The 27,198-nt window shown below is 35.9% G+C and overlaps 1 protein-coding gene across 4 annotated transcripts in view; it reads left to right on the top strand.

Moving 5' to 3' along the window:
* The window catches only part of CARMIL1 (capping protein regulator and myosin 1 linker 1), a 159,099-nt gene that overhangs the window by 34,264 nt on the left and 97,637 nt on the right, over window positions 1-27,198 (top strand). For all 4 annotated transcript variants that reach the window (XM_072411585.1, XM_072411586.1, XM_072411584.1 and 1 more), the window contains exons 3-4: window positions 21,460-21,510; window positions 24,274-24,333. In XM_072411585.1, coding sequence (XP_072267686.1) covers window positions 21,460-21,510; window positions 24,274-24,333 — 111 coding nt within the window. The remainder of the gene's footprint in view (window positions 1-21,459; window positions 21,511-24,273; window positions 24,334-27,198) is intronic.

Genomic DNA, 27,198 nt, shown 5'->3' with positions numbered 1-27,198 from the left:
GTGTGTGTGTCGCACCCATACACAAAACTTGATATGGGAGAGTGATAATACCTAGAGGTTTCCCAAAGTCATCAATCAGATTATTCTTATTTTAGAATTAAAGTGTCATTGGCTATAAAGGAAGTTGCACAGAACAGAGAATGAGTGGAAGTTGAAGAATTTAGGCTTTGTCGTGTATCTTTCCACTGCCTATACCTGTAGTTACACCTGAGCTTACACAGACTCCAATTAAGATGAAGTTAACATTAGAACTTTATCAAGGCAGCAGTGTTTTTTGAATAGCATAGATAGCATATACACAATTTCCACTTGTTGCATGGTACTGTACTGCTCACTGCCATCCTTATTCGCCATTCTCTAAGGGGTTACCATGGGTAGAAGGTAGTGTCTTCCCTAAAGCAGTTGTTCCCTGGCATGAGGAGCAGTAACTACATTGCACATTGAACTTCATGGTCTGAACATTGCCTTACTTGAGAACAAATTATTTCAACCCTGTACCCAACAATCTGGTCAAAGTTGATGAAGAGTATGTTATTATTATTTTTGATACTATTTATACAGTTGTAGATACAAATTGTACTTTTTTAAATTACAGTTTTTGTTCTTGTTTTTGTGATTTTAAGCTTTAATCCAGAATAAAAAAAAATAGGAATATATATATACATACATACATATACACACATATTTGACTAACTGCATTCAGCAAACATTGTTTTAATCACTAAACTTTATTTCAATTTAAACTGATGACTTCACAAAACTCCAAAGTAATTTAAGAACAAACTACATAATGTATTATTTACAAGGCCCTTGTTAATCTAGCAGACATACTCTTGTAGAATTTCAAGAGAAGTGTAGTTTCAAGCAAAACAGCAGTCTTGCAATAGACATAATTAATGGAAAACGGGTACCTTTTTAGCAGATGTTGTGTGCTTGCCCCGTCTGTATGATATTGGCACCATATTTATATCATCCTGTGCATGCAGTTAGTAATGAAAGTGGAAAAACAGGGATGAGAAGTGTGTCAGTTTTGCCATTATTCATTACGAGCTGAGGTCATAGAGTAAATCTCCCCTCATTACTAGCTGAGCAATATACTATGTTATGTTCCATGAGATATAAGACAAAACCTTTTGATCCTACGCCTTAGCGTTATCTCAACATTCTTTTTTATGAAGATGGATAAAATCAATGGGCAAAACATTTAACCCGTATTTGGTCAAGAATCATTTTGTGACAAAGGTGCATATTTGTGACAGTCTCTCTTGGCTACAAATCAGTCCCATATGTGAAGGGTGATTTTGCTTTGGTATATGGAGTGCAAATATACATTCATTGCAGATGTTTCCAAATTAACGTCACTTGGGTATATTTTTAGGCTCCTACATACTCTTTCACAGTATGTAGCTTTGTGGCATTGCACAGGATATGACTTCAACTCTTTCATATAATTGAATCTTATATGGCAGTTAAAGGATCTGATTTCAGTAAATTATTGAAACTTCGCAGATGGGTCTGGGTTTATTTTCAGCACCAGGGATATCATTTATAAGGAAGATACAATACTTGCTTAGTTATGAGGATGATATACTTTAATTGGTGTGTTTAGTATTCTCAGTGTTCCCGTCTGTCCTGACCGTATGATGAAGACTGATTTCATACACGCACATAGACTGATGAATGTCCCTGTTTGTTAGATCAGCCAAACATTGAAAAAAAAATCAATCTTGTGATCTTTGTTTCTGAAGCTGTTCAAGAAATATTACATTTCTTTAACTGTGGATTTTTTTCATTAAGTTCTTTTTTAACACAACAGCAGCTTTGCTAAAATGATGTGAGCTGTGGACAATTTTTTTTCAGCAATAAAATCCTACTAGTTTTCCTGACCTTTGCCCACTATAAATTAAACAAATTATTTACATTACATGCTATACATACTCCTGACTACGTTATCAGTGTAAATGACAAGTTTTTATCTGTGTTTGTTATCATAACAGAAACTAGGAAAGCCTAAAAAGGCAATATTGTCCAATAAACACGCAAGTGAAAAAGGAAGCCACAAAGTTGAAATAGAAAACATTGGTGTAGTGCAGTATGTAGATGTAAATCACAGGAGTGACTGAGCAGAACGGTTTACATCAGTATTTTAACATCCTAGTTGATTCCCAGAGGTCCTAATTTTATTCTTCAGTTCTATAGCTGAAAAAAGCATAGAGCCAGGAGCTCTGGACACAGCTAATAATTATTTACAATAGCCATGTCTATAGACCAATATTACTATATTTTGTAAATCCCTGTTCTTAGAATAAAATGTGACAACTGTCTGTATAGGTTGTGGAGATATCTAAACAGTGCTGCCATTATGGTTCCATTGGTGTTGTATGAAGAATGGCATCCAGCATCTATTTAACTTTGGGTTAGGTGCTTTCTTGGTGGAAGAGCAGTGAAACACCATTGACCAGCACCACATATTACTGTGGCAGAGCTGTGCATAATGAAGGAACCCCCTGTTTTTAAGGGAATGTTTGTAAGAAATGAGGTAGTTATATTGATGAGTAGCCAACTAACCTAACTGCATGTTTTTGGGATGAAACCCACACAGACACGGGGAAAACCTGCAAATTCCATGCAGATAGTGTCTTGGCTGAGATTCGAACAAGGGACCTAGCACTGCAAAGGCAGGAGTGCTAACCGCTGAGCCCAGAACTACCCCAGAGATATGCTCTGCATTATTTTTTTAATCACTGGCACTCCTTTCATGGCTGGATTCGTGGAAAAAAAAATATGTGCCATGCATTCATGGTCTAGTAGCATTTCATGAGCTGACACTTGCGTTCAATGAAAAGATCAATAATTTATCTGTTAGGAAATTAGCATCATCAGTATTATAGATAAAGATTTTAAAACTCTAACACAATGTCCTAGTTTTCTAGAACTGGAATGAGTACACACAATTGTTTCATAGTCATCAGCTGACTTCTAACAATTTAAGACTACATAATGAGCCACAAGCAGATATGGTCATCCAAACAGTGTGTGTTTGCTTTGAAAGTAAGGTAATCAAAGCAAGCAGAAAGGAATCAAATAATTGGGAATGTTGAACACAAACTTTTTTTTTTTTAATAGTCTTCTTGTTTTCTGAAAATACCTCCAATGTTTAGAGACTGTAAAGCTAATCTAAAGATCTGAGTGTAGGTATTTATGTAGAATGTTGCTTCTGGGATGCAGTTTTAAAAAACACACTTTTACCCTTCTTTGGATTTCTCAGATTTATAAAATCGCTTGTAAAATAGATTGTACTGTAAAAACAGCTTCATGTGTTTGCAAAAAATTATATCTGTGTATCAGCAAAGCAAATGATTCATTTCTTTAATTCTCATCTCTGCTGGAGTCTTAGCGAAAAATACAGCTAATGATTTCCACTGCTTGGATGTGAATTTGTAGTTTAGTCATGTGCAAGTCTTTCCTTTTACTCTGGCACCTTGCACAGACTAAGCTTTCTTAAGGAAGATTTTTCTTTCTTCCCTCTGTATATTTTTTTTGTATGGCTAACTTGCTGTGTTTATGGAATATAAATATATCTCTGTTTAATGTCTTATATATATTTTTGTGTATGTATACAACTGTCCATGTGTGTGTATGAATGTGTGTGTATATGTATGTGTGTGTCTATATATATATAAATATATATATTGATTAGTATTGATTTACAAAATAAATCAACGTTAAAAGACACATCATTAGTGCCCTTTAAATTATTAATGACCTTCTGTTTGTAAAAGATGTACTGTATGTTAGTGGGTGCCAATTCTCATTAAAATGAACCAGAACAAAGCTCAGTAGTTGATCTCTCCAATGCTTTCATCATTCAATGGCTAGATCATTGGTCCACAGCAGAAAAGAGAAAAAGCCCTGTAAGATCCAGTTTAAACTACCCAGAGAATATACAACCTTTAAGGAGTTTCTTGCTACCCCTACATGATAGTCCGGCTAAATTGGTTGTTCAGACACCTAGCACTGTAGGAATAGGGAATAATATTGTAATGTTCCCTCATACCCAGAAATACCAAGTGTTGTACCATCTACAGTAAGTGAAGAGAAGGTTGAAGTGGGGTCAGTGGTCAAGTATCCTGTACTCGGCAGGGCTGTGGAGTTGTAGTTATGGCCACCTTGCATAGAGGTTTGGGTGGCGACTGGTTGGATGAGGAGTCAGAGTTGGAGGCATAGATGTTATAAGTACCATCTACACATCCCTAGTAGAGTTGGATCAAGCTAATTCAAAAGGAAATATATGTATATGCTTTAGTTGGAAGTACCATTAGGGCAAACCTGGCCACTGCCCATACAATCTGGTCCTAGAAACTAACAAACTTTTACAATCTCATTTAGAAACTCATTTATGAAATATGAGGACAAATGAAAATATGAGACAATTTTAAATAATCTATTTGTATTAGAGCAAGCAGGCCCTTGCACTACATTCGTGGGTTATGGTAGATCTCATGAAAGTTGTATCAACATGTATTATCAACTTTAACCTAAAAAATAAAAGAAAATAAACTAATATTTTCTAGTGCACATTTGGAAATGACAAAAATCTCAGTTGCTATATAGAACAATTCCTTTGGTCTTTTTTTTAGGAATCACTCTGTATGTGATTTTGATAGATGAAAACATTTAGAAGTCGTGCAGAAGACACTGCTTCGAGATTTACAGCAAGGACCCAAGTACAGGTTGTACAGCCTTAGCCTATTAAACAAACTCAAACCTCATTTAAGAAAATCATTGTGTATTCAAGTCTTGTGTGAAAGGGATTATAGTTTAGAACTGTGTTAAGGCACTTTCATCCTTTCCCTGAATCCACTCATTGAGTTCAACTTTCAAAACAAGTCCCAATCTGGCCAAAAAAGCAAGACAGGCATTTCCTGCACATAAACTGGGATTTCACAGAACCTGCGGGGTGAAACCATGCACATATTGCTGGTTTACAGCTGATTAAACAGCTCTCTTCTCACAAGTGGTGAGATCATAGCTTTGAACGTTCAACCAAATGTCAATTCTGTGTTCTTTTGTAAAAACTATTCCTTTTTTAAACCCCACAATACAAATCCTAATCAAGGGTTGTTATGGCACAGTGAGGCCATCAAGAAAAAAATATGGCTTTTGAATTGCTGATGTTGGCCTATAGGTATTGAACATTGTTACTACTACGTATGGCATCTTTTGGAATCTTTGCTATAAATGTTAATTTTTACTGATGATTTGCATGCAAGCCTCAACTAAAGACTCTAAGACATAATAGAGCCATTATAGCTGTCATGTACCAGCTTACCAAATACTGGTCAGCCTTAAGAGGGTCTTGGTTACAGGTTTCAGGTTCGGCTTATGTACAACACCCAATTTAGGGGATCAGGGCACCCCCTTTTTTGCTTTGGTTTTCATTAAAACATCAAAGGCTAAAGCTTCCTAAAGCTTTGCTACCATGGGTATAGCTCTTAGGATCTTTTCACCACATCTTTTTACCATGGAGTTATCATGGTGAGGTTGTATTGTTGTTGTAAATATTTAAATGTGCTCCCTCTCCCCTCCCTTTTGAATAATGGTCCATATGATGAGGATTATGCTTCACATAAACATCATGCTGTGGCCTTTTGAATCATGTTCCCAAGTCTAGATGCGAGATGTACTTATCTGTATGTCTGTTTAGAAAATGACTGCTTGGTTATAGCTCCTAAAGTTAGAGAAGCATGAAAACATTGAAAAATACACACAGTTCTACAGTATTCAGTACAGTACAGTATTCTACCCTGATATTTTAAACTAGGTGGAAAAAAAGTTGTATGGGGGTGGGGGTTCCTGTATTGTGATGCAACTTTTTAGTAAACCGAAACAGTCAGGTGGTAACTAGAAAGTGCCAGATGGTGTACCCCTCTAAACGTGACTGGGGAAAACACTGTTATATAAGCTTTTACTCCTTCACTATTCATATCTAGTTACCTCCATAACCCTACAACCCTTCCTTCCAATTATGCTTAATTCAGAATTGTTGGAAAGTCCAGTACCAGAATGGGACAACACCACACATTGGCAGTGACCTATAGGAGCCCTGTTTTGCCTTCTCTAAATTGACTGAAAGACCTTCAACAACATGGTAGCAACATTAAAAGCTAGTGGCGTATATTTGTATGTATGCATATTCATGTGTGTGCATGTATATATAGAAGGATGCATCATAGGCATGTATATCTCATTTTAAAATATATTAGTCTTTCCTTTCTATCAGATTCAAGCCAAAAAATGTTTTAGTTGAACAGAAAGTTATTTTGGTTTATCAAACCGAGTCTTGATTCAAAAGTAATAACGTATTTCTTTCATTACTGATGTACTTTTAAGTAAAGATGAATTATATTTTGTGGCCTGTATCTGTTAGGTATCTTGTATGATTCTTAGTAAAGCAATTCAAAATTCAAAGTGGCTACTATTCACAGCTACAAACTTGTGTAAACTATGTTAAACATGAATTTTACGGATCATAATAATGATTTTCCTCTCTCACTTCATAGTTTTTTTTTACTACAGGAAAATGCCTTTGTTCCAGCAGACTGTTTGCAGTCACTCCTACACAGGAATGTGACAGTGATCAGCAAATAACTGCAGAAATGTCATCATATACTGTTATTCTTCATTCAATTCGACACATTTGTGCCTGTTAAAGTAGAACCAAAAATCATAATAATCCTGTACTCGGTACATGACAATTAATAAATATCTTTATTATGCCCTTGTTTCAGTTCAGTTGTGTATCTTTTTTATTTACCAGGTAAACTTTGCAGTTTGCAGTGCTGATGAAGATATCTGGTTTTAGATTGACTATACTATTTTGCCCCCATTAAATCACCATAGTGTTGGGGGATTTTTATAACCTCTGTGAGGCATTCTACTATAATCTAGTTAATGAAAAGAGTAGGCTACAAAGGAAAGGCTAAATGATGATGGGCATCCTCAGCCTGGAAAAAGATAGGCTGTTCCGCATCTTCTAATGCACACTGAGAAAATCTGACAGTGTGCAGTATAATCTGAGTAAGAAGTAGTAGTAGTAGGAGAAGAGAAGATATATTTATAGGTGAGTCAGTTGTATTTATTGTAGCAGGCTGTAATGGGTTAGTTACCATATATTTCATACCAAGTCTTTTTCCAGGGTGTTTCATAAGACCTAATTGAATCACCGTTTCATTGGAAAATATAAAAATAGGCAAGGAAATGTCCTTGGCATTCCTCAGATCTTCTCTGTACTCTTGTTTATGTGACTAGTGCCTTAGTATAGTGCAGCAAACAAATAACTACTAAGGAAGTGCTCCTTTCATTGTAAGTGTTTTTTTCCTTTCCAGTCTTTGCATACGTTTTCGAGAGTTTACAGTGACATGGAAATAAACTAGATTGTAAACTGAGGAATACAAGTTGATCAGAATTCAGATACTACTGTGATATATGCACATAATATACATGTTGCTGCAGCTTGCGGGGCTCATAAATTAGATCCATGAAAAACAGGATACTTTAAAGCTGAGCCAATTCTCAAGAGATGTGAATTCATAAAGGTGACTGCAGCTCAGAGGAAATAAAATTGTGTTTTTGAGTGTTCCTCACATTTGGATGTGTTCCTGTCTGGTCTTGCCAATCTAGCTAATGATTTCAAAAGTGCAATATGATGCTGAAACAGGAAGCTGAATGAATGTACAAGACCAACAAATACCTGTTGAAAAGAATATGATTACCATTGCATTATACCAGCCATGTTTTTCCACTGTATTATACATTTGTAAAGCCTGCCATGATAGAATAGAGAATATGAGTTTAATATGTCCACCTTTTATTTTGTATAATCCTATCAAACTACATCTTCATTTTTTAATACAAAGACATGTTGTCACTTATGAAGCTGCTTTTTCATTATGTGCCTTGGGGCTCTTTTTCTTTCTTTTTTTTTTTTTTGACCATACAACCATTATGGACATATGCTATCCAGCAATGTTCTCTTATGTGACATGGTACTATTACAACGAAATGCATGCCATTAACAAGAAGACACTTCAGTCCTTTGTATTTCCTTTTTTCATGTGTACGTTTGTTATTTGTAACTAGCAGAGGTTGTACATTCAGGAACTAAATTCCAAAAACAAGTGTTTTAAAAAAGTGTTTAAAAAAGTGTTTTGCATTAAAGATGACAGTTCTTAAGGCCAAGGCCAGTCTAAATTATCCCAGGAACAGGCTTGTTCTGGCTGGAGGCAACCTAAAACATGTTCTGTAACTTTCCCTAGGCAATAAAGGAAGATCAGACGACTGCACTTAGCACCCACTGAGATACAGGGGAAATTAGGGTGAATTGCTGCCAGAAGTAGCACAAAGTTGTACATTTTGTGTTATACAAGCAGTCCCCGAGTTAAGGACATCTGACATACGGACAACTACTAGATACGAACCGGGCTTCCGCGCCCGTTGGTGTGCAGGGCGGAGGCTTGATGTGGGGGAGGGGGCGGTTCGGTTTGCATGATTTACAGAAGAAATCTTTTGCTAAACACAGCTGGGACTGAGCTCTTCTAGAGTCTCTTGTAACTCTTTATTGACCAAGACAAACTTTGCAGTTGTTTCCTTTTGCATATCAAAGCACAGCTTGCTCCAGAATGTTAATATCAAGGCTTTATAAAGTTATTCTGCTTATTAGTATGTTGAGACAAACATCCGTCCTAATTGATATTATTAAAATAATGTACCTGTTCCGACTTACAAATTCAACTTAAGAACAAACATACAGTACCTATCTCTTATGTAACCCGAGGACTACCTGTATATGGTGGAAGGTAACCCATGCATAGGTTGACTGCAAGGTTGCAAAGGTCTGCAAATCCTTTTTTGTTCTCCCTGGAATTTTCACTGTACAGATTAGTTCAATATATAGGATATCAACACACTTTTTTTTCTAACTCCTTGTGCTTTTAACAGAACAAAAGGGACCAAATAAGAAATGCCCGTTGTTATAGTTTACATACACTTTAGGTCTTAGCCTGTATAAGTCATATTGTCATATTGTAGCAGGAAATGTAGTTAAGATAAGGAACTCTTTATTTTCCATTACATGATGAAGCACATTGTACACTAGAGCTCACTATTAATCCAACAATTTCAGAATCAAATTCAGGATTTAATTCTAACTTTTGCTTTGCATTGTCACCATATTTACGGATGCTGTAAGAAACAAGTGACATAAAAAGCAAAGTCAAGTCAACCAATGACCTACTACTTTTCAGGTCTGATATGGTATGAAAGTTTAATGGTATGGTGTGAAAGTTTAAGTCACATGCAAACCTTTGTCATATTGGTTAAAGTTACACCTACACAATAACACTTACTTTTCTCCTTTGCTTTTCCCAATTTCTTTATTGTTGAATATTTGCACTGACATTTTTAGAGAGTGGTGGACCTTCTTTTACTGTTGCCATAAGTTTATTACTTTTCATCTGTCTAGAGTTAAAAATTGGAAGCTATTTGGTGACAACAGATCCTGCTTGGAGGCTATTTACTCTCATTCGTCGACTTTTGCTTTACCCCACAGGAAATTCTTCATAAACCGTTCACCATTTTTATCATCCTACTTTCAGTTTATTATCCCGTTAAGCTGACAAGCAGCTGACAGTGGATGTAAAATACACTTCCTATGCCATTTATCTATTCCTCCAGCAATTGCTTGCAGTTTTTTTTACAACACTGTAAACACTTGATAAGCCACACTGTTGACCAGTGCATAGAGGACATGATGTCAAGTGTATATTAGTAAGGTATTCCTGTAGGTTTAGTTTTTTAATTATTTGTGTATTATTATCATCTGCTATACACCACAACAAACTACAACAAAATAGCCCCATCTGTCTTTTTCTTAGAAAAGTTGTAAGAAGCATATATACATATGTGAAGAACACTGCCTATAACATCTACTTGTAATCCATCTTGAGTTTAAATTAGTAAAGGGATATCTGATTGCTATGTGTATTAAAAAAAACTGCCTGAGTTTTAAAACAGATGAAAACTAGTATTTGTTAATAAGCAAATTTGGCAGCAGTAAAACAAACTGAATGCCTTTATCATTCAGATATGCCCTTCTTGGCATCTTGCCATCCCTGATGAAGATAACACATTTATGAAGAGCTCCTAAACCACCTTGGTCTTTCATTAAATGCAGCAATAAAATATGAAACTTAATTGCAGTTACAATATGTTCTGTACTGTAAGAACACACTCTTATTAAATGTCCTATGGCACAACAAATCTGGTCCATGCTAGAGGTAAAAATGTAACCCTGATGTGTGTCATTGGGGTATACCTGCCCTGGGGATACACTCACACTTTTTTAAAGAATACCGACCTCATTTGTGTTGCTCAGCTTTGCCCACCGATTTGGCTGATTTGGCTCAAAAAATAAAGAACTATCCACTGTTGAAGGAAACATAACCTAGGAATACATGCCTTCTATCTTAGTTATACATGGCTTGTATTCTGTTGGGTTAAGGTTAGTTAACAGCCTAGTCTTTTGGTGCTGGGACTGATGAGATGGGATGGAGTGTCAAGGGCACACAGTCCTTAGGCAATTTTTGTTGCAGCCATGGTCGCAGCACATTTCCACGTTTGCTGGATCACCCAGCTTCACTGATGAAAGTGTATCCTCTCCAGCCTTGGAGAGCTTTAATAAATCGGGCCCAATGTGTCTGTGAATAAATTTGACCCTGGTTATAAGTCTTTCCGTTTTCTTTAAGGTGTCTAATGTCAAAGTGATAGTTCCACAATTTCACCTTGTGATGAATGTATGTCCCTGAAATAGGACTTGATTTAAAAGATATATAAAGGCTTTTGGGAGACTCAGGATATATATTTTAAAAGATTGAAAGTTAGTAGGTTTGTTAATGTTTATCACATAATATAAATAAAATTAATGTCATAATGCACTTTACACATACAAATACACAGAAAATAATGATACTTGTTTTGCATGTGTACTTTATTCTTTATTCATTTTAGTCTTGGCAGCAATGTTACCCATGAGACCTCATATCTATGTGTTTTTATAGTCCGCTTCTCTATGTCTATTACAGCATGTATTCTTATTACAGAACCAAGTACATGCACAAGGCAATGAAGGGAGCTGTGTAGAGGGGCTTTGTCATCACAATTTGGATTGAAAGGAGCACAGGTTGCAGCATGTCTGACTACATGGCAGAAAAATTATGTTTGAAAATATGAGGTCTTGTGGGGATCAATAATGCTGACGTGTAATCTTTACTTATCGTTTAAAATGGTACAAACTTAGCATTGAGTCCACAGCAACCAGTCAGACCAATGTGTAAACTATCTTTGGGGATTGTAAGAAATCTTTAAACATAAAATATGGGAGCTGCAAAAAATATGGGCATACAAAAAAACATTTGCAGTAAAATCGCTTACTAAAAATGGAGTCGACAGCTTTGTCCTGTTTGTAAACCGATTTTGTTAAACTACAACTGTAGTTTTATATTCATTCCTAGTAATAAACAAATGAGTGTAGATTTTGAATTTACCTTGGACAAATCTAAATGCAGCACTTATTGATAAAGTTCCCTCTAGATACCAATTAGAGATGCTGTTGCCAGGCTATTTTTTCTAGGGGACAAGTGATGGGAACAAAAGCCTGGCTGCCAGAATAAATGATGCCGGTTTACCATGTTGCATTTCAAATAAAGCTTCACGCATTGTACAAAATGAGTGAGCCAGTAAATATATCTTTTTATGCCTTTTAAAGGGGGTAAGGAAAAAAAGAAGAAGGCTGTATACCTTCCGTGTTAAAAGAAGCTGTTGAACCAATCAGGATTTGTTCTTTTTCAATTAAGAGACCACAATTATTTATACTTAAGGAAGTCCCTCTCTCTCAGCAAGAGGCAAGTCTTTCATTACTCTTTAGCATCAGTTAAAAATAAAAATAAGAGGATGTTGGCCATTAAAAAGATTTTGTCTGTGTGTGAAACCCAGGTCTGTTTCAGAAGTTGGCCATTTACCACCAACATATGGTAGTAAAGAACATCATAGTATGCCTGTTAAACCTTCCTTGCACACAAGAATTAGAACCATATTTAAATTGCTTTCAACTACAAGAAATGGTTAGAAACTTGAATATGTTACTCGTGTATTTTTCAGGTAATACATCTCCTTTCTGGCCCATAACATGCTTTTACAGATACATTACAATACATTTAGGGTTTTTGTATTTGGACTGAGAGTACTTATTTGACATATTTCTCAGATAATAGATCTGCTTCTCTAGGAGACGGTAAGCAGGCAAGATAGTTGCATTAAAATTATTAAATTTTCTCCTTTGCATAGTACCAGGAAGGCACCAATTCCATTAACCAACAATGGAGGTAATTGATCAAGAACTCCTTTTTCCTCAATATTTGCATCTTATACTTTATTCCTTAAGATGGCCTTACTTAGAATACCAAAGCCCATATGCACTTGTATGTAAATGTGAAACATTACTACCCAAGATTCACACATTTTTCAAATTAAATCCTGCAGGAAACTGTTCCATGATGAACTGGCTATCCTTAGTATCACAAAACACAATTCGATGTCATAGATTCTAGATCCATGTCGAGGTTAGGGGCAGAGAGACTGAAAAGTATATTTTTCTTATTCTGTATTCATTCATATACCTGGAATTGACAAGAAAGTAAGACAAACTGATGTTTTACTTAGCAGTTTAGCTCTAGGTGTGAAGTCCTGGGGAGTGAACTGTAATTACAAGATACGATATTCCTCCAACAAATTTTACAGAGACATCAAATAGTGGCCTAGCCAAGGATCAATAAACATTGTAGTGTTCTTCTTGATTGTTGTGAAGGCCCATCTCACCATACCTAACTTTTCAGCTATATTTAATGTGGAGTCACAACATATAAATCTATTGAGGTACCTATGCTGTTTAAACACATCTCATTCTACCCTGGATGTCCTCATATGTGGAATATTGTGTCTAAGTGTTTAAAATGCTTTATGTCCTATGTTATACTTAATGGTATATCCTATATGTCATATGTTCCTGAGAAAGCGGGTTCAGTTGTGAAATGCATAGGTCTCTTTCTTCTTCTGTGTTTACCATCTTGTATAAAACGGACCCCAATCTTAGAGATTATTATTCTTATTAACTAGTATTTTTATAGAGCCATCATTATGCAGCGAAGTCATGTCACTATCTGTCCCTTAAAGGGTCTTACAATCTAATGTCCCTACCATAGTCGTATGTATTTAATACAGTCTAAGATCAATTTTTTGGGAAAAGCCATTTAATCTAATTGCATGTTTTTGGTATGAAACCCACACAAACACAGGTAGAACATCCTTGCAGATACAGGGAGAAACTCCATGCAGATAGTGCCCTAGCCAAAACCCAAACCTGTGACCTAGCGCTGCAAAGGCCAGAGTGCTAACCAGAGCCACTGTGCTGCCCAAAGAATATTAAACAATATGTTTTAAATATATGCTTAATTAAATCATCAGCCTGTTGATTAATTTCCATTTACTGGATTAAATATATTTATTTTGTGCATATCTATGTGACATTGTAATAATATTGATATTGAAAGATTCATTAGAATCTGTATATTCTTTAAAGCCCAAGGAAAGTCCCTACATCATTTTTAACCACTGTCTTCTTTATCAGTTTGATTTAGGATAAAGCTGCCTATACTGTTCTCTATACATCCCATTTATGACTTGCCTATAAACTTTTTACTAGATATTAGGACCTGTAAATCTCATTTTCCCCCTTCTGGCTCTCCCCATTTTGTCTTTGTAAAAAGTAGAAGTGAGGAGAGACAATCGAAAATTACGCTAAGAATGTTTTTATTCTCTAAGCAAAATGCATAACAGAATAACCCTTCGCAAATAATCAGAATTTCTTACCTTGGTTGGCTACAATGAGATGTTTTCTTTGAACTCTTTCAGTTCTCTTTGTACAAGTTTAGCAAATCTGCTTCTACGTGTCCATTTTCTCCTGAAGAAAAGAGGTCAAAGAAAATACAGAAACGTTAACAAGTAGTACTTTTCTCCATCTCTTCCCACATTCCACCTAGTGTACCCAAAAATCCCAGTCTTATAAAGAGAACTATCATTATTATGATGTGGTGCCTCTATTTGGGCCCCTTTCCATTAGTTTGTAAAATGAGCAGTAAAGATGTGTATACAAGCGCTCTTTATCTGAATTACAATAAAAAAAGCCTTTTCCATCACAAAAGCCTCATACAAAAAGGCGATATAAAAGGCACACATGCCATACTTGACTTGGCATGTTTTCTTTTCCTTAGCAACAATAGAAGGACTGCTTATGCTTTAAAACCTTGGTTTTCAGACTTAACAAATCTGATTTTTGTTTGCTTGATGTTCGCTCACCTACTAATGCAGTTCTGCAGTTATAATTACACTTATTATTGAACTTCAGGTCAGGTATCTGGATGTTCCTGTTAAAATGCATTTTCTGGTATTTCAAGATTTTAGAAAAATGTACTTGCTGGGTAAACATATCTATTGATTTGTGGCAGACAGGCTGACGAAGCGGTAGAATTATGATGTGGTTCCAGAGCTGATGCGTCAAGAGAAACTAGCAGGAGAGACAAAGTGGAGGTAATGAAGTCAGCAGGCTGAGTTTTATTAGAAGAGACAGGTTACTGATAGCGAAAGCATTGCTTCAGCAGCCCAGTGATGCTCTCTTGCTTGATTCTCAGCGGTAGTTTATGAGCTTTGGCTTAGGAAGTCATTTTGTGGCAGGCTAAGTAATAATAAAGAACTTAGTAGAATAAACATTAAAGGAACAAAAGGATGTGGTAATGCTTTTACAGAAAATATTTAACACAAATGTTATTAAAACAGTCAGAGCTGAATTCTAATTTTCCCTTCCATCTTGCACAGTTGAACAAACTCCTCTCCCGCACTGAAAGTGTTTACTTTGATTGTTCTTGCACCCTATGAGCTTCTCACAGCTTCTTTAGAAACTGCAGCACGGGAGATTGAGTCCTATTTCCAAACTGGAGGACATCCAGCATCACCTAGCCCAGCGGTCCCCAACCTGCGGTCTGCGAGAAAATTTTGATGGTCCGTGGCTCAGGAGAAGGACCCCACTTGGACCATGTCTCCCGTATGCATCGCAGGCTCAGGACGGTGGGCAGGTTGGGAGAGTTGGCGGGTTCCTGCATCATGATGTCACTTTGGTGAGAAGTTTCTTCCCCACGCCTCCCCGGTCAAGAGTCCGTAAATTTAGTGGTTTGTGACGTCCAAAAAGTTGGGGACCACTGACCTAGCCCATTAATTCTATCCTTGCTGTCCTTTACTCACCCCTTTCATTTATTAGATTTAGGTTCTTTTAACCATGGAGGTTCATCATCACATGTGAACATTACCGAGGGTGATTAAGATTCAGATTTGTTAGGATCTTGAGAACATAGACATTACATATTGAGGGACTGCTAGTGACATGACTATGTACAGCACTGTGTAATATGTAGGCACTATAAAAATACTGTGTAATAATACCATTTGTAACAATACGGCTTTAAAAAAGATTTCCAATTTCATAGAGAATTCATGGTCACTTCCCAATTGATGTCTTTCTACTACTGCATTGTTTTTTTTTTTTGGGTTGCCGCTGAGAGGCGTTGATGCAGATTTTGAAATTAAGGTGTCCACCTTCCTCTAGCAACCACTGTAATCTGAATATTTGCCTTAGACACTGACATATATCACTTCTCTTCAAGTAGACTTGAAATCAGAATGCAATGTTTGCTGTAGAGATACAAAAATGAATGGTTTTGAACAGTTTTGTTATTAGAAGACAGAAGGGAGAAAAAGTAACTGAAACACTTTGCCTTTAGCTTGTCTTTTTGTTTATTGTGAAGTACTAATGTGCACTAAGGCAGAAATGTACAAACTATCAGTGCTGAACTCGAGTCTGGCTGTGCAATTTTGGCGCGCTTAGTTCTCTTTAGGACCATATCATTTTAGGGTTTCAGATCAATGATGGCCTGAAGTTAAGAGAGATTAAATCATATCTGTAGTGTTACAAAAAAATAATCTGATATGTCCATTGGAGAGACTACCTTTAACACCTCTTGAAGGGGAAAACGTGTGCTTTGTAATTTTTTTCATTTTATGATATGATAAAATTTATGTGTACATAAAAAATGAATATTTTTTTATGTAAATGTTTTAATTCTTATCTTACACACCTTCAGGGGTCTATCTATCTGACATTCCCTGGAACATTCCCTAGACGGTAATCTTCCAGGTTCATTAGTTCCAATGGCAGTAATTGTTTCTCCAATGTCTGCCCTAGTAAAACGGGAGTGTGTGTAAATAAATATGTGTATATATAAAAATTATCTTTATGTGTTAATTTAAAAAAAGGAACTATACCTCCTATTTTCACTATGGCTTTTGTAAAACATGAGGTAATATAATAGCTCTATATAAAGACAAGATAATATTAATTGAAATTGTTAAGTTTTTTTTTTACATACTTTATCAAGCAAAGGTTGGATCTTTATTCATACAATGAGCCTGATTTAATACAGCTCTTCAAGGCTTGAGAGGATACACTTTCATCAGTGAAGCTGGGTGATCCAGCAAACCTGAAATAGATTTATTCTAGGGCATTAGCTATTTGCTAGCAAATGTTTTGAATCCTGGACCAGATCCATTCCAGGTTCGCTGGATCACCCAGCTTTACTTATGAAAGTGTATCTTCTCCAGCCTTGAAGAGCTTTATTAAATCAGACCCATTGTCCACTGATAAAGGTAATATACATATACAAATGACACATAACCCTGATATTTGTCATATGGAAAACATATCATGTCTTCTCCTTCATTTCAAATTTATGACATCAGAATCAAGATTAGGTGCCCGAACCTCTTTGGGAAAAATGCTGGTTAACCTGTCTTATGTAAGCCTTGATAATTAATGGTCTGGTGTTTTCTTTGCTATTGATGTATGTGTTGTCATCATGCCAAGATCAAGTGTTCTCCAAGGGCATTAGAAAGAGGATTGTGGATACCTATTTGTCTAGAAATGGATTAAAAAAAGACTTCTAAATTTAAACTGTTTTAATCATTCTACTACTATTTAGTCCTAAATTTAGGATATTAGGAGACTATTTTTGAAGGAGTAAGATCATTTATTATATAAGTTTACATTTTTATATAAATAAATTCTAGAAACTTTTGGCTTGCAAGCTTGCAAACCTCGTATTTGTTCGTTTTTTTTTTTTTTTTTGATCCCATTGTTGGTCCCTTCTTAATGTTGTTAGTGTTGTTCATGTTTCTTTGACCTCTTTATTACTTAGATTTAGAATCAATTGCACTTCTTCTTCTCCCTTACCTACCATACTCCTGGGAAAAATGAATTATAAATCTCTGTAAATGCTTCTTTACTATGCATATTTCTTATTTGCATAATTCTTAATTGCTTATCAAATTGTTTTAATTAGATTTTTGTTGTTTACACATAATCATTGTTTTACATTGTATATGTTTCTTATGTTTAATCATTCCTATTTATCCCAAAACATTGTATTATTAAAAAGAAAAACATTTTTTCCTGGTGTGCAGCCTGTTCATTCCTTTATAGGCAGTCCTGGTTTAAGACTCGTAAGAGTTTGGACCTTTTGTTGCCATGTTTCAAAAATATTCTTACCCTTTAAACCAATTAAGAACTAAGCTTGTCACTGTGTACATGATGCAGCGTTAAAGGACATACCATCCTTTATAGCAGCTTGCTTTATTCACCTTATTTACATTGTCACCCTAGAATACCTCTGAGGCCTTTTTATGTAACATATTAAAGCAGAACTGTATTGGGAGTGCAGAGGGGACCGCTGTGCACTCCCAAACCCCAAAACAGGGTGTGATGGAGACAAAAAACATTCACTGGTAAGAAAAAAATACATGCACGTTTTGCCTTGTTTTGCATCTTAGTTTCAAAAATTCTGTTCTACCGGAAATCCTTTCAGCTTCTAACTTCTATCTGCTGAGCAGTGTAATCAGTCTGTGGCCTACAGAAAACCTCGCCCTTGTTTTATGGCGCTAAAGGGAGGTGTTCTGTAGCCCAGCAACACTGCCTGGGGTTTCAGTGAGCAAGAAGAACTGTAATTTCTGTTTAAGCCTGAAGTAGGGGCAGGACTAACAAGTCCCCATTGATACTTCTGCTCTTCATATTTCTTTTAACGGGATAAAACCAGGCTAAAACGGCTTGTAATGCAGAGATGTACAATGTTTTGTACCCTTTAATGTTAAGTAAAGAAAAAATAATACAACTGGCTGCTCATTCACTGTCCATTTACAGACTGGGGGTGGGGAAGTGACTTAAGCTGCGCACACACGTCAGATTTTTCTCAACCGATATTCGGCATCGGCCGAAAATCTGGCATGTGTACAGTCGGCGTCGTCCAAACGACCGTCCTGGCGGATCCACGGACGATGGACGATGACCGATCCTAATGCAAGGGAAGGGGGAGAGCGCGCAGCACGGTGCCGCTCCGTCCTTCTCCCCCTCCCTCTCCATAGAGCAGAACGGTGTTGTATGTACAGCACCGTTCATGCATCGTGTAGTCCTTTGTCGTTGGAAAGGATCGTGAAAGATCCTTTCCGACAAAAATTGCACGTGTGTACGCAGCTTTAGTCATGGTTCACTTTCCTTGCTGTTCTGTCTGGCATGGCTGTGTAAATTTCAGGACTGGTTCCACAAAAATGTAAATCTTTTTAGATATAAGACAACCCCATAGAGGCACATAAACTGTGTATTTAGCTGCTCATATTGATGTCAACTATAAAATGTAAGTTTTGTTTATTTGCTAAGTTATGTGCAAAATTTACAGTAACAGGGCTTTTTGCATTTCTGTATTTATATTGTTTATTATGCTATTCTTTACACCTATTTTTTATTTTTCCACACAAGCTATGGCTTGTATATACAAGTTACCAAACATTCTAGTCACGGATAATATGATTTTTTTCTTTACAAGACTAGGTCTGATTAATTTCTTGCTGCTTGATGCTATGCCATGCAGTGATTACAAAACGCACATTTCAAAAATATCATTACATTCTGTGCTGTACAACCTGAAGGAGAATTGTGCCTGCTGAGGACTATTTACTGGCCTGCCAAAGGACACCTAATATACTACACAATTGCATTCAGAATCCACGTGTGACGCATTCACAGATCACAGAAGCTACCTTGATTGAAAGTCAAAAATCAGTATCCATTGATAAATTAAATTGCCCTTTCAGTACATGTGAAGCTTTCACATTGACTGAACCTGAAGATTTTTCATTCTGTTGACTGCATCCGTTATTCTCTGTGAAGCATAAAATATAGTTTCACTGAAGACACGTAAGAAAAGGATGTTAACCGTCGTCACAAAACTGATACGTGTCATGGTACATTTTCCAGATTACTGATTGGCTTCAGCATACCAGCAGCTGCAAATTGCAATTCCTCACAGGCAGTCATTTCTCTGTTGGCAAAATCAAATGGACATGGTGCTTCTTATGCAATTTCGGTAGACTACAGATTTTGATTTGCTAAAGAAATAGTGAACTTGACTACAATTTACCATTTCTAATATGGAGACTATTGTAAAGGCTGTGGGAATAGAAATTCAGGAAATTTACAACTTTTAGAGTGATACACAAATTTATACTGTACAGAATATTACTTTAATCTTCTTTTTAATTGTATGTTGGGCTTCTTATTAGGTAGTTACTATGGTATTGTTCATTGTTTTGGTATTGAACATTCTATATTATTATTATTACATAGTATTTATATAGCGCCATCATTTTACGCAGCACTGTACAAAGTCCATAGTCATGACACATATTAGAATATACATTAAATAGCCACTGGGAAAAATGAAATGAATCTTGACAGCTTTAGGGCTCTTTCACACCTGTGCTGGAAAACTGCAGGGCTAGCAGCTCTTGTTTGCTGCACATCTGGTAGCGAAAAAAACGGACTGCAGATAGCCAGCATTGCATGCTGTGGTGCTATAGCACAGGTCTTCAAACAACAAAAAGGATCCAAATGCGACTTGTCTTTACTTTCTCACTGCTCCTGAGCAATGTATTTTGACCACATGATGTCTTTCGGGTTGAATGGCTGCTACCTTCGGTCAACCCTTCTTAGTCTATTGACCTAACTGCATTGGTTTATATTATTACTACACTGCATGGCTCTTGCACATTATTTTTTTTTTGTGTGTATCTGTATCAAGTTTAAAGTATACATTGGATACATTTATTTTTCATGTACTGAAACATAATACCAGGTTTGGGAAAGCTGACCCTTCAAATTAATAACAGACTATATTAAACCCCTAAAAATCTATATTGTGAGTCTATGTGCTAGTTTATATGCTTTTCTTGTTCCACAGAGATTCTTACTTGTACTCACGCCTCTGTTTACAAGCTCTCTAATTATGTGCAGCTATTATAGATGTAAAGTGTGCTGGCTTATTAGGCAGGTGTAAAAATGCTTTGAATTTTCAGAGCCAGATGACTGTATCTTTTGCATTATGAGATTGCTAGGCTAGGAGCTGTTGTTTATTCATCTACCTAATACCTATTGATTTATTAGCATTAATGTGAAATTCTATACCTGAAGAAATACTGTCACCATGCTAACATTGGGCTGTCAAGGTCACACTAATGGCATAGGTAACACTTATGTCTGTTTTAGTGTAAACGGCTTACTGTTAACACACTGTATGTGTTATTGATCATCTGGTATGCTGCTAAGTGGATCAAAACCATGTAGTCACTCTCAGTCTCCAGTATTGGGGAGGCCTAAACAAAATTGGTATAACCTGCTTGCAGAAATCCAAACATTACATTATAGGGTTAAACAAAAGATTCCTTTTAATGAAGACCTCTTTACAGCCAGTAACTCTCCCTATTGTCACTTTCTTTTACTACTACTTGTGAGATTTAGTTATATAGGAGTAAATGTGTATCATAAAGAAAAAGGACAAAAAGGAATCCAAGAATGCCATTCTTTGAGAGTGGAAGTAGTGTTATGGGAAGCCTTCACTAGAAACCCTGCAAGATGGTTGGGTCTTAGTTGTAGCAAAAAAACAAGCAAATCTAGTATAATATAGCTTTTTACGTGGATTGTGGACACCCTTTGATTTGTCCAGGGCCACATTTTGTCCAAAAATGTCCCTACTTTTACCAGAGCTTGCTGTGCTAAGGTGATAATAAACAGTAATCAACAATGCTAAAACCGCTATTCATTTTTTTATGTGTTTCTGATTTTAATGTCTTCTTTAATACTAGAGACTTCTGTTTAGCATTTCTTGCATAATTTATTTTATTTCTTGTTTGTCACAGGTCCTGGCATCATGTCGAGCCTTTATATTGACAGCCCGAGTCCCATCCAAGGTTGGTTCTACTCCTTTTTATGTCCTTATTGTTCAGTACCTTAATATCCATATTGCTAGTCAAACGAAAAATTATATAACATGTATGCCCAGGAACAATTTGATAAAACTTAGTTTATCTTTGCTTCTTTTGCCCTCCATATAACCGCATTCAAGTCACTCAAATGGATTGAATTACAGGTCTTTAGTTAGAAAAAATTATTTAGGCCAATGATTTTGATAGTAACTATCTTTGATTGATGATGGTAGTACTGGAATATGGCATTCACGAGTTGCAAGACTCAATCTGCCTGTCTCCCATTGTTTTTATTATTTATTTATTTATTTTAACAATCAATAGAAGAAGGATTCTTTCAAGATAGCAATAAAATGGGAATCCTGTTGGTATTCACATCCTTGTCTTTTATTATAACATCTTTGTTATTAAATACATTAATGAAGAAGAGAATCACTGACTTAGATATTTTGGGCTACTGTGGCTTTACACTAATGATATTCTTTTAATTCAGTAAAAATATAATAAATATATAGTATAATAGTAAATATATGTGTGTGTGTATATATATATATATATATAGAGAGAGAGAGAACGTTACTGGATCTCCTATTGCTGGTCTTGTGATGTATTAACGTTCAAAACTAATTAAGAATAAAATGTTCTAAACTTGGTGATCTAGTCCTGTTTTAACTGATATTCCTGTCAAGGAATATGACGGAAGTGGTTTACCATGAAATCATCATCCACATTTAATAGATTAGTTGTAGCACAGTGTGTCACAAACAATACAGTGTGTCACATACTGTCACTGTCGATGTCTCTCTGTAATACACTTTGTGTGATTTCTTCCTCCGTTGCATAGAGATTGCAGTGCAAGTAAACAGTAAGGTATAAGAAATGGTTTGACTCTCTCAGTGTCATTGCTCATGTTGTGTTGAACTGTGGCTATGCAGTGGGGATATTATTATCCTGACTCATCAGTTCTGGAGCAAATCCATAAGAAATTTAGATACGTGACATACATTACAAAAAGGCTAAAATAAATAATCAGTCACACGTATTGCTTTTTATGCTTCATAAGTTTGTTAATGGCTTTTCCATTCTGAATAAGTGTGCTGCATTTTCTTGTTTTGATATAAAGAACATAAAATATATATAAATTGTTACAAATTGTCCTGTGGTTCAGTTGATTATTTCATTTTGCTTGAATTGGGTTCACACAGCACATTTGCAATTGAGACTGTGCAACCATATTTGAGCCACAATAGAACTATTTGGTACAATATAAATGAACATGTAAACTTGCTATCTTGTTGGGCTCAAGACAAAAGATAGAAGGCTATATGTATGAGACAATATGCAGAAGTGTACTAGATAGCCGTATCTTTTATACCCACTTTTCTTCTCAAGATCTTTGAGTTTTGGTTAAAGCTCATCCCAAACAAAATCTAAAACCCCTCCTCCATTACCATTTTAGAGTATATGAAACATTCATTTGCATAAATGTTATAGTTGTCCAAAGCATTGTACATATGTAAAATAGCAACCGCTATACACATCAGATTCTTGCCTGAGACAGGCACATCGAATCTTGGGTGGTTTATCTGATGTGTGTACGTTAAGTCTGCTGTCCAGGTCACTTGACAAACACCTTTTCTGGAGATAGGAATCATTAAACCAGAACTGCAAATGTCTCTACATCAGCTTGTCCCCTTACAATGACATATTCAGCGAAAGACTTTCCACGGAACTGTGGGATGACTCCTGTGCTGAACATCGCAAAAGAAAACGGAATACTTTGGGGTTTGAGTGTCTTAGGGCTGTGAAATTAGATAAATATAAAAAAAAAAAAATAAACCTGGGTGCCCGAAGAAAATTGGGGCTGCTGTGGATGAATGGGAACTTATTGGTGCCTTCAGGGCCTGTGACATGAAGGGACATATATGCATAAAGCAGTGAATGTGACAATTACCTAATACTTACAGCAAGTAAATCTTGGTTTGTGTGCTTAAATTACAGAGAATGATTAGCCCTCTGTAAATGTATAGTGAATTTCACATTTTCTGTTTTTTAAAGTTATGCTCACAATCTTTTGGTCGACTACTAAAATGCTCGAAGTTGTATTTTTTACATCAATATTAATGTAGTCGTATCTCTTTTGCATGCAAGTGTTTTTCAAACTGCTTTCCAAGATACAGTAATAAAGAGGAAGCTAATACAGGAAGAATACAGGCTATTCAACTGAAAAGAAAAACTACTGAAACAATAGGAAACTTCCTTCTCAGCTTTATGAATAAACTGTCTGATCATTCATTTATAACAGTGGCGGTAAACAAAACAGGGGATTTTAATTTCATTATTCAAATGTATTAAGTCTAACATAAATATAAAAGCATGATGAGGGAGTTAAAAAGGAACTAGAGAATGCAGAGTTCAAAAGAATTACAGTAAAGTCACCCAATTCTGCCTGTTTCTGTGTTTGCATTAAAGATAAATAGCATGGCAGATTCCTTGCTGGGTGGGGAAGAAAAATTAACCTAGACAATTAAAAATGTAAAAAAAAATGTTTTTGCTGTAAACCTGAGAATGAATTGCTTCACAATGTCTGCAGGTAGGTAAGTCAATAAGCGCTTGTTTTAAAGTCCATGAACTTCTCTTTAAGGTTATGCAAATAATTCACTGGCAATTGCCTAAAATAGTTTATTGTATTTTAGAATTAAATAAAAAAATGTATGTTCATTCTTTACCTTTAATTTTTAATTTCAGCTTGAACTTACCTTTAGCTATTTGGAAATACAAGGCATGATCTGCAACAAACCGGGTTATGTAAGTATTATCACATATATTCTAATAGGCTTTCAGTTTGAAATTACAGTTTAAAAGTACAAAGTAAATCATTTCTCTATAATTCAGAATCTATTATACATTGGCAATGCAAAGTAAATAGATAAAATTTTAATTAATTGGAATATAGTAGAAGAGAATCTTAAAAGAGTAGGCATTCAAATCTGTATTTCCCATTAGTGTCCTAACTGACAGAAGGTACGCCAAATGACTGAGAGTTGCCATAAAAATTGCCACATTCTCCCCTTTAGCTGTCAGAGTTGAGGTGGTTTCCTGCTGCAAAGTGTATTTCTATTTCCATTATACTACTATTTCTGTATACTGTATCCCCTGAATGTACACTGTACAAAAATATACTGAAATAGATGACAGTTTGACAGTTTCTTAATATTAAAGTGTAAAGAATGTAAATGTAATGTAAAGAATAAAAGTTTAAATTGCCATGTCACATCAGTGATTTTTACAGACGTGGACCATTCAGAAACATTGAGAACTATGCAAAAATATTATGCATTTAGTTTATTTACATTTTATTTTTTGTTTGAAGTTTAGACAACTGTGCCATATTGTTTGTATTTTTAGGTAGACGTTTTGTTTCAGTTCTTATTTAGTAGTAATTTGCATACATATTTACTCCATGCGCTTGTCATTATTATATATTGTGACAACCTGGATATAAACGGAGTCATTTGTGATTTTATATCACTGATCAATGCATAGAAGTCCAAAAAAATAAATACTCTTTTGTAAATTTCCAAATTGTTTACAAACACAATAACTAAAAAGGTCTTGAGTGATATGTTTTCATCGCATTTTTGGTAAACCCCTAAAAGCTCTAGTCAAGCTGCTGCCTTCAGAAGACACAATTTGCTGAATGAAGTACATCTTTTTTTTTTTCTAAAACTTCTTCTTATGCACATTTGTTCTCGAAGGGTTTGAGTGGACTTTTAGTGACAATTTTAGTGAAAGGTCCTCTTTAATGTTCCTGTTGAACCTATACATGATGCCATAGCAACAACTAATTTTCTGTACAATCTGCACAAATTGACTGATGACAGCAGTAATGGAGATAATTGTTCTCAGTGGCAGCGCAATCCAGACTGTCATAGGGTGGCCGGCAATTTGAATGGACAGAAAACATCTGTTCTAAATGAAATGTTACAAATATAGAAATGAGAATCTGACAGCAATTATGACTTTTTAGAGTGAGATTATCTCTCCCATTCTACTATGTAGCTTTACCGAACATAGTGATTTAATGTATGTGTTCCTCTAATGCCTGGTATGATATATTTTATGGTGTAGAGAAGTCCAAAGGCAAACTCTAATATGCCCTGTTCAAAAAATGAAAGGCTTCACACTCAATTAACGCAGTGTTAACACCAAGTCAAGTTCATTTAGGAAGTATAAATGACTGTGAAACAATTGCACCTGTTTAAAGGCAAATGAAAGCAAAAACTGGTGAACAGGTGGGGCAACAGCAAGCGAAACCCCCAAAAAGGGGGTAGTCCAGCCCCTCCAGGGTGGCACATCCATACGCACCTTCACAAGGTTTCTGTGTTTTTCTGCACAGTCTGTAGATTGTGGCATAGATATCAAGAGATACATCTTTCCACAGAGAAAGCTGGACTGGGATTGTGGAAGGGCAACAAAGCCAGTACCAGGTTCTCTATCTGCATCATTTTGTCAGAAAGAACTGGAGGAGCACTGCCAGAGCCCTATAAGATAACCTCCAATAGGTCAATCTTGTGCATGTTTCTGAGCAAACTGTCAGAAACAGACTCCATGATTGTGGCATGTGGACTGGATTCCCTGTAGTTGTCTTTACAGACAAGCTCTGTGCAGCTCCACTTACATTTGCCAAAGAACACAGGATTTGGCACAGAGGAACCCATGTTTACACTGTGAACATGTGACATGAAACAGTATGCAGACACTGTGGCTAATGTTATGAATCCTGAATCATTATCTTTTATGACTTGTTTGGCAGTGGATCAATATGCATCAGAGGGGTAGGAGTTCTGTACAGACCTCCATGTGCTAGTTGGTTGTTGCGATAAATAAATTAATTGATGATTCATGCAAGTTCAGTGAGACTTTGGTTTCCATTGACCGTTCTTACATAAGTTTAAATTTTATTATTTTTTTTTTTTTTACAATGAATTACACCAGTCAGTAAAAATTGTGATCTGATGTATGAGTTCCCCTAATTTTTGTTGAGCAGTGCATTTTACCTGAATACATGTATTTAGTAGACGCATCAGTGGGCAGGACTACCTAACAGGAAACATAGCATGAGCAAATGGCTGGTGACATGCATATGCTACAAATTTTAAATGGAAATCAATTTGTTACACACAAACACATTAGTTAGATTATTTTAATAGGATGGTAAAACAATCTATTTCCCTTTTAAATTGGATGTCTAACAGAACTGGCATTCAGCTGTTTTTGCTTTCCATAATATACTTGATTATGTTTTGGTAAACCTTTTTTTTATCATTTCTGTAGCTTTTCTGTTGCTTTAAAAAAAAAAATATATATATATATAGATCCCCCAACGATCCCATTTTGAGACCTAGTTAATATTTGTTGCTGGCTTTATTATCACTACATGCAGGCACAGTTATTGTCAGCCAAAAGGCACTGTGACTGGCTGCTATTTTGTGATCCATGATGGGATGTTTATGTGAATACTTAGCCCACACAATTACAAACATTGAGAGTCTCAAATGTAAAATATATTGAAAGCTACACTGTGTTTTATCCATGGCTGGCAGATCAATCTCATTTTCTAACATGCACTGGATCTATGGAACAGAAATCTGGGTGCAGGGGGTGACACAC

The sequence above is a fragment of the Pyxicephalus adspersus genome, chromosome 5, assembly GCF_032062135.1.
Source record: "Pyxicephalus adspersus chromosome 5, UCB_Pads_2.0, whole genome shotgun sequence".
Classification (NCBI taxonomy): domain Eukaryota; kingdom Metazoa; phylum Chordata; class Amphibia; order Anura; family Pyxicephalidae; genus Pyxicephalus; species Pyxicephalus adspersus.
The sequence above is the reverse complement of the archived record's forward strand: the minus strand, read 5'-3'. Positions and strand labels throughout refer to the sequence as shown.